The 8,400-nt window shown below is 43.2% G+C and overlaps 2 protein-coding genes and 1 long non-coding RNA gene across 4 annotated transcripts in view; 2 read left to right on the top strand and 1 right to left on the bottom strand.

The window, feature by feature from the left end:
- LOC117956025 overlaps nt 1-2,272 on the top strand; it is an 8,411-nt gene extending 6,139 nt beyond the window's left edge. The window contains exons 5-7 of the mRNA XM_034890868.1: nt 281-465; nt 912-1,574; nt 2,108-2,272. Of these exons, the coding sequence (XP_034746759.1) occupies nt 281-465; nt 912-1,574; nt 2,108-2,272 (1,013 nt within the window). The remainder of the gene's footprint in view (nt 1-280; nt 466-911; nt 1,575-2,107) is intronic.
- A 124-nt stretch (nt 2,273-2,396) lies between these two features.
- LOC117955882 overlaps nt 2,397-8,400 on the bottom strand; it is a 13,026-nt gene continuing 7,022 nt past the window's right edge. The window contains exons 2-3 of the long non-coding RNA XR_004659152.1: nt 5,672-5,681; nt 2,397-2,516 (exon numbers count right to left, since the gene is read on the bottom strand). This is a non-coding gene — a long non-coding RNA (uncharacterized LOC117955882). The remainder of the gene's footprint in view (nt 2,517-5,671; nt 5,682-8,400) is intronic.
- Nucleotides 5,595-8,400, top strand: part of LOC117955880 (olfactory receptor 52N5-like) — a 3,823-nt gene continuing 1,017 nt past the window's right edge. Inside the window, exon 1 of one of the 2 annotated variants that reach the window (XM_034890634.1) lies at nt 5,595-5,627. In XM_034890634.1, coding sequence (XP_034746525.1) covers nt 5,595-5,627 — 33 coding nt within the window. Of the gene's footprint in view, nt 5,628-8,310; nt 8,347-8,400 lie in introns of those variants that run through there. The other variant, XM_034890633.1, reaches the window with a different exon arrangement.

Raw genomic sequence — 8,400 nt, 5'->3', positions numbered from 1 at the left:
TTGTCTTCATGTTGTCCTCATGTTGCCCTCATGTTGCCCTCATGTTGTCCTCATGTTGTCTTCATGTTGTCTTCATGTGGCCCTCACGTTGTCCTCATGTTGTCCTCATGTTGTCTTCATGTTGTCTTCATGTGGCCCTCACGTTGTCCTCATGTTGTCCTCATGAAATAGATGAACGTTAACAATGTTTTCCTTTTATTGCGGTGGTTGGAATATGAACACATAACACTCCTCTCTGTCTCCTGACGCCTCTTTCTCTCTTTCCTCTCTCTCTCTCCAGATTCATACCTTCCCCCGTCGACCAATCACAGAGCCAGCTTTAACGGCACCTTGGAGCCCAATGGCGTCCCTGTCTTCGTCATTCAGGGCCTCACCGACCTCGGAGAGACAAAGATTATAATTTTTGTCACAATGCTTCTGGGTTACATCGTCATCCTGGGAGGAAACAGCATGATCATCTTGGTGGTACAAAAACTAATTACTAAACAAATTACTAATTACTAAATATATAGCCACTACAGTACTGTAAATATTAAATATATTTTTTATCCTATGTGGTTTTTAAATAGTGTGTTTTTTCGAATGAATACATAAAATACCGTAAATATTGGAAGTAAAGTACCTTTAATGTGAAAAGAATTCACAGGAACTTGCTGGACAACCGTTACAGGAAGTTACTTTAAATTCAACGTTAAATTTGTTACAATTTGGATAATAATAATAACAACAAATTTAATTTGTAATGCACTTTATTTGTACACCAATTCCTACGTGCTACATGATAAAACAGGGAAGTGCTAAAAATAAAAACACATGGAGAGCACAAAAAAACACAAAGAAATTGATAATTGCCCCAATCTCCAAATATAATCCCTGTGAGTATAGTCACCGCTGGTGTTTTCCTCATGCAGGCGTCGACTGATCCCAAGCTCCACTCTCCCATGTACTTCTTCCTCTACAACCTCTCCTTCGTGGACATCGTCTACACCACCACCACCATCCCCAAGATGCTCTCCGGCTTCCTGACGGAGGTCAACACCATCTCCTTCCCTGGCTGCTTCCTCCAGATGTACTTCGTCATCCAGCTGGGAATCACCAGCCGCTCCATCCTGACCGTCATGGCGTACGACCGCTACGTGGCCATCTGCCACCCTCTGCGCTACACCGCCATCATGACTCGGACCGTCCGGCTGCTCCTCATCGCCGGCGCCTGGAGCTTCGGCACGGTCTGCATCGTGCCGCCCATCGTCCTGGCGTTGCCGCGGTCCTACTGCCGCTCGAACGTGGTGACGCACGGCTGGTGCGACCCGTCGTCTGTACGCCGGCTGGTGTGCGGGGACACTTCACTTGAGAGCGCGATGTCATTGACCTCCGCTATAGTGTCGCTGCTGACCACCGGAGTCCTCATCCTCGCATCCTACGTCCTGATCGGTGTTTCCATATCGAGGATGGGGGTTGCTCAGAGGCTGAAGGCCTTCGGGACGTGTGCCGCCCACCTGACCGTGGTGTCCATCTCGTACAGCTCGGCATCGTTTGTTTACATCTCCTACCGGGTGGGGAACTTCTCATCTGAGGTACGAGACAAAGCATCCGGCTTTTAAATTAACATTTGCCCTTGTTTTAGTACATCACATATACATACATGTGTACCCACATACAGTACGTTCAACCAAAAGAAACTTTAACATACTTGTGTTTTATATTTCACCTTGTTTTAGTACATCACGTATGCAGTGGGGTTTTAAGGTTGAATTGAAAAATTTCAGTCCAATTTAGGTTTACTCTGTGGAATTTGTTTGAATCAATGTTCATCAATCAATTGCTACCGACCTCAGCGTCATACGTGCATCCAGTTCATGTAGTGGTTTTGACAGTCCATCTACCTAAAACTACTTTCTAAATGCAATACAATCTAAGAACATGACAATTACAAAAAGATGACATAATACTTGGATAGGTGTAGAAAAAGAACTTTTCTATACTGGAATGTGACTCTAAGTTTCAAATTGTAATACTTGATGTTTCATAAAAGCAACTGATTATCATATTATACTATAAATGTCCTCAGGGAACCTTGTGTGTTCAGTCATTTTTGATTTGGTTTCAGGTTCGCATCATCGTGTCCGTGCTGTACGCCGCTCTGACTCCTTTCCTGAACCCGATGATCTACAGTCTGAGGAACAAGGAGCTGCGAGAGTCCATCAGGAGGACTCTGGGCCGGTTCAGAACTTCTGCTGTGTCACCCCGAAAAGACGTAAACACGGGGTCCTGACCGGGGAGAAAACCTGGTTCATGTTCATTAGTAATTAAAAAATCTTTCAGAGCAATATTTACAGAACATGTATGACATTTATTTGAGGCTTTTTCCCTTTATTATAGTGGATAGACATGAAAGTGGGAAAGAGATTGGGGGGTGACACGCAGCAAAGGGTTGTAGGTCAGATTCGAACCCGGGCCGCTGCAGGACTCAGTCCACATGGGGCAAACCCTCTTACTAAGTTAGTTAGAGGCCACCCCTGACAGTATATGATATTTAAACCAGTCTTTTGGAAATATATATTATATCTACGGTATATTCTGCCCATGACATAAATCATGGACTAAGCTTCCGGGCCTGACCCCCGATTGCCACCGGGTACGTAACAGCTGCAGATCGGCTGTCCGTCAACCCCCACCCCAAGACCAGAACGGCGGAGGCCTGACTGACAGCTGAAGTCTTGAGGACCTCGTAGAATAGAACCACAAAACCATCCAAAGGAGTAGAGGGGAGACAGATCTGAGCTGTTTCCAAGGTGGAGATCAGGGAGATGTGACCCGCCGTGAGCACGATCCATTTTATTTTGAAAATGTACCGGATGTTTTATTTTGTTTCTGTGCTTGACTTTCTGTCCATCTATCTATGTATCTATCTACAGTGAGGAAATAAGTATTTGAACACGCTGCTATTTTGCAAGTTTTCCCATCTAGAAATCATGGAGGGTCTGAAATTGTCCTCGTAGGTGCATGTCCACAGTAAGAGACATAATCTAAAAAAAAACATCCAGAAATCACAATGTACTATTTATTTGCATGATGCAGCTGCAAATAAGTATTTGAACACCTGAGAAGATCCATGTTAACATTTGGTCCAGCAGCCTTTGTTTCCAGCGTTTCCTGTAGTTCTTCACCAGGTCTGACACCCTGCAGAAAGGATTTTGGCCCCCCCTTCACACAGATCTTCTCTAGATCAGTCAGGTTTCTGGACTGTCGCTGAGAAACACGGAGTTTGAGCTCCGTCTAAAGATTCTCTATTGGGTTTAGGTCTGGGAACTAGCTAGGCCCCCCCAGAACCTTGATGTGCTTCTTCCAGAGCCCCCCCTTGGTTCTCCTGGCTGTGGTCTTCGGGTCATCGTCATGTTGGAAGACCCGGCCTCGACCCATCTTCAATGCTCTAACTGAGGGAAGGAGGTTGCTCCCCAAACTCTCCCAATACCCAATACATGGCCCCAGTCCTCCTCTCCTCAATACAGTGCAGTCCCCCTGTCCCATGTGCAGAAAACCCCCCCAAAGCATGACGCTACCCCCGCATGCTTCACAGTAGGGATGGTGGTCTTGGGATGGTCCTCATCATTCTTCTTCCTCCAAACACGGTTAGTGGAATTATGACCAAAAAGTTCTATTCTGGTCTCATCTGACCACATGACTTCCTCCCATGACTCCTCTGGATCATCCAAATGGTCGTTGGCAGACTTAAGACGGGCCTTGACATGTGCTGGTTTAAGCAGGGGAACCTTCCGGTCCAACCATGATTTCAAACCATGACGTCTTAGTGAATTACCAACAGTAACCTTGGAAACGGTGGTCCCAGCTCTTTTCAAGTCATTGACCAACTCCTCCCGTGTAGTTCTGGGCTGGTTTCTCACCTTTCTTAGGATCATTGAGACCCCCCGAGGTGAGATCCTGCATGGAGCCCCAGTCTAAGGGAGATTGACAGTCATGTTTAGCTTCTTCCATTTTCAAGTGATTGCTCCAAAATTTGACCTTTTTTCACCAAGCTGCTTGGACATGTCCCCGTAGCCCTTTCCAGCCTTGTGGAGGTGTACAATTTTGTCTCTTGTGTCTTTGGACAGCTCTTTGGTCTTGGCCATGTTAGTAGTTGGATTCTTACTGATTGTATGAGTTGGACAGGTGTGTTTATGCAGCTAACGACCTCAAACAGGTGCATCTAATTCAGGATAATAAATGGAGTCGAGGTGGACATTTTGAAGGCAGACTAACAAGTCTTTGAGGGTCAGAATTCTAGCTGATAGACAGGTGTTGAAATTCTTATTTGCAGATGTATCACACAAATAAATAGTTTAAAAATCATACATTGGGATTTCTGCACCCATGGTCTCAGGTCCCATGTTCTCAGATCCCAGGCCCCTGGTCTCAGGTCCCAGGCTCCTGGTCCCAAGCCCCTGGTTTCACGTCCCGGGTCTCAGGTCCCAGGTCTCACATCCTAGCTCCCAGGTCCCGAGTCTCAGGTCCCAGGTCCCAAGTCTCAAGTCCCAGGTCCCAGTTTCCAGGTCTCAGGTCGATTAATTGTTCTACTAAGATTGAACTATCTTCCAAACCAGTTATTCTTTTCCCTGGTGAGGGGACGGGGGTCGGGATATATGGCTGGAGGACCACTGTTGTAATGTTGCAAGACGCTGGTCCCTCTGTAGCTGATGTGTGAAAACCGTGCTTGTCATTTTATTGTTCTCTGCAGAAAACAATTAAATCTACAGAGACCAAACCTGGATTTAGGGTGTCTTCATTCTGTTTCAACTGAGTCCTCTCTCGCTGGACAAGACACTTCCACCACACTATCTATCTATCTATCTATCTATCTATCTATCTATCTATCTATCTATCTATCTATCTATCTATCTATCTATCTATCTATCTCTGTTGTTCATGTTTCATGTTGTTCAGCTGTCTTTCCATTAACTTTACATTTTAAATGTAAATAACAGGGTCACATTAAAGAGAGTTAAATGCAGAATGAGTAGGTTGCGGTTTTGTAAATACAACATTCAGAGTTGCACAGTAGTGAGTGGTATAGGCCAAGAGTTTGGACCCCCTTCTCATTCAATGCGTTTCCTTTATCCTCATGACTTTTTACATTGTAGATTATCACTGAAGGCATCAGAACTATGAATGAACACATGTGGAAGTATGTACTTAACAAAAAAGTGGACATAACTGAAAACCTGTCTTATATTCTAGTTTCTTCAAAGTAATCCCCCCCCCCCCTTCCTCCTCCTTTGCTCTGATTGCTGCTTTGCACACTCTTGGCATTCTCTTGATGAGATTCAAGAGGTCGTCACCTGAAATGGTTTTCCGACAGTCTTGAAGGAGTTCCCATGATGCTCAGCACCTGTCGGCCCTTTTGCCTTCCCTCTGCGGTCCAGCTCTCCCCAAACCATCTGGACTGGGTTCAGGTCCGTTGACTGTGGAGGCGCAGCACTCCATCACTCTCCTTCTGGGTCCAATAGCCCCTACACAGCCTGGAGGGGGGGGGGTTTGGGGTCATTGTCCTGTTGAAAAATAAATGATGGTCCAACTAAACGCAAACTGGATGGGATGGCATGTCCCTGCAGTATGCTGTGGCAGCCATGCTGGTTCAGGATGCCTTCAATTTTGAATAAATCCCCAACAGCGTCACCAGCAAAGACCTCCCCCCCCATCATCACACCTACTGCTCCATGCTTCACGGTGGGAACCAGGCATGTAGAATCCATCCGTCACCTTTTCTCCATCGCACAAAGACACGGTGGTTGGAACAAAAAATCTCAAACTTGGACTCATCAGACCAGAGCCCATCTAATGTCCATTCCTTGTATTTCAGGCCCAAACAAATCTCTTCTGCTTATTGCCTCTCCTTAGCCGTGGTTCCCTAGCCTTGTTTCCTCTCCTAACTTTAACTGTACTTTAAATGGATATCCACCAGTTTTGTAACTCTTGTATTGTCTTCACGTACGGGACCCTCTCATATCCCTCGGGTGACTTATTTTGGGTTTTAAGGTTTTACTTAAAAATATTGTCTTTATCTCAATTTCAAACAATTGAGATAACATAAGTTTTGAGATTTGAGCTGAGGACACCATCAGTGTTAAAAAGCTCATCAACTGATTGGGGGCTGAAGACGTCAACCCCCCCAGGGCCTCCATTGGACGTCTGGCCTATAGTGGAGCTCACACTGTTCATAGGAAGAGTCTGCAGTCCAACCTGGTCTGACTGGAGGAGGTGAGCCTGCACACACTCACTCAGCCTAGCGTCGTCTCCACTGCTCTCTGAATATTCAACTGTATCTGCATGTTGTGTAGAAAAAGATAACTGACTGAAATGTTAACGTAGACAAACGGCATGAACTATCTTCCGGATGTTAGATTGTCAAAGTGTTTTAACCCTTGTGTTGTCTTCCCGTCAAAATTGGAAATCAACGCTTTTGTTGATGCTTTTTTGCTATTCTGTGTTTTATGTTTCTTTTATTTAAAAAAGGGGAAACGCATATAAATCAACAGAGAACCTGACAGGCTCATTTCCATCTGTAGTCGCTGGCAGAGTGACGGCATTAAATGTGATATAAGTTTGAGAGATGTGATGTTTTTGCTGCTCGACACGTTCAAGATGGTTTTGGGAAATATCTTCTGTTCTGTAATTATTCAAACTGTTTCACAGCGATGTTGTCCTTCTAGTACAGGGAACAGAAACCTTTTCTATCATCATCTGCATTTTTCTTCAAGTCTTTTGGTTGTTGTATCAATAACTAGTCTACAGAAACTCAAGGTTGAAGTTATTGAGGGACATTTGGAGGGAAAGTTGGCGGGCTGTAGACGCACACATTTGACGTTTGCATTGCAGCCAAAATGGCAAGAAAAACCCAATCTACTTCCTTCTAGCAGAGTGTTGTGAATTTAATTTAGACGTTTCTTGTGTTGACTTTGGAGACAGACAAATGTGAGACATGAACAGTAGGACTCTGTCTTTGTAACAGAAAATGTTAAATGAATTCTGTTTCCACAGTTAACTGAACGTGATCAGGTGCAGTGTCGATATTTGACTTAAAGATTTGAATATTTGAAACCAGTTTATAATGTAGTTTAGGAAGTGTTGTTGAATGTTTTCTCATTCATTGATGTGCAAGGGAATAATTTGAACAAAATATCATTAAATTATTGACAGCATTGATCACCATCTTCACCAGACTCCATGTAAATATTCACTACTTTTAGCGTGTATAGAGCAGCATAGCTCAACAAGCAAATGGGTGAATTAAGAGTTTATTCCAACCAGACCAGAGTGGTGATTGTTGAAACAGTGGAAAGATGAACCAAGACGGCTTTTGGTAGTTTTATTTAGTTTCTGTCCACTTTGAATTAATTTTGTTTTACGATGATAACAGTAGTGATTATTTACATGGAGTCTGGTAGAGATATGCTGCTCAATACACACTAAAAGTAGTGATTATTTACATGGAGTCTGGTGGAGATATGCTGCTCTATACACGCTAAAAGTAGTGATTATTTACATGGAGTCTGGTGGGTTTGGTGATGGTGATTTTGGGGCTGTTTCATGTTAAACTAAAAGGATCTCACTCTTTATGAACATTTGCCCAGACACGTTACATTACAGCTTATATTGTTTTTCCAAAATACTGGAACAGTTTTGAAGGACCAAGATCTTGTTCCCATCAGTTACTTGGACATGAAACATGAGAAAACAGAGTCCAGTTTTAAACATACCTACAAGTACAATTTCGTATGTATTTAACCTAAATACAAGTGTCCATTTACATTTAAAAATGATGGTGAAGTGTGGCAAAACAATTCTGTGCAATTTTATAAACAATATTTATTTTCTTTTACATTCATAAGAATTATTGTTTTCTATTTATAAACTGCTGCTTATAAATGTTAACCTAAAATTATATTAAAACGTTTTATGCGCAAACTCCAGACTGAGCGAAAGAAAATGAAAAGAAGAAAATCTGATAAAAGGAAGGAGAGCGCCATGAACAGCTGTTTATTCTACTCCTACTATGGTTATTTTAGGGGAATTTATGCATCAATTGACACTTACAAAACATTTTAATTGACAAGATTTAAAATATATTCTGATTTATGTCAAAGAATCACATCTAGAGAACCGTGAGTTGTTACTTTGACCATAAAATACGACTAACCATAACTTTATTAACGGCTTAGGCGGTTCAGACTTTTGGGTTCAGTCCTCTCAACATGAGATTTAATCTGTTCTTGATATGATTTGACAATGATTTCATTTTGCTCATGTCCCTGCAGCATGGACAATGACTCTTTCAACATGGATATTCTCCAGGTGGAGGGGTTAAAGGTCAGCCCCGAGTCCTCCGTTCCCGCCTTCATCCTCCTC

The sequence above is a fragment of the Etheostoma cragini genome, chromosome 13 (assembly GCF_013103735.1).
Source record: "Etheostoma cragini isolate CJK2018 chromosome 13, CSU_Ecrag_1.0, whole genome shotgun sequence".
NCBI lineage: Eukaryota > Metazoa > Chordata > Actinopteri > Perciformes > Percidae > Etheostoma > Etheostoma cragini.
This window is presented reverse-complemented; position numbering and strand designations above follow the sequence as displayed.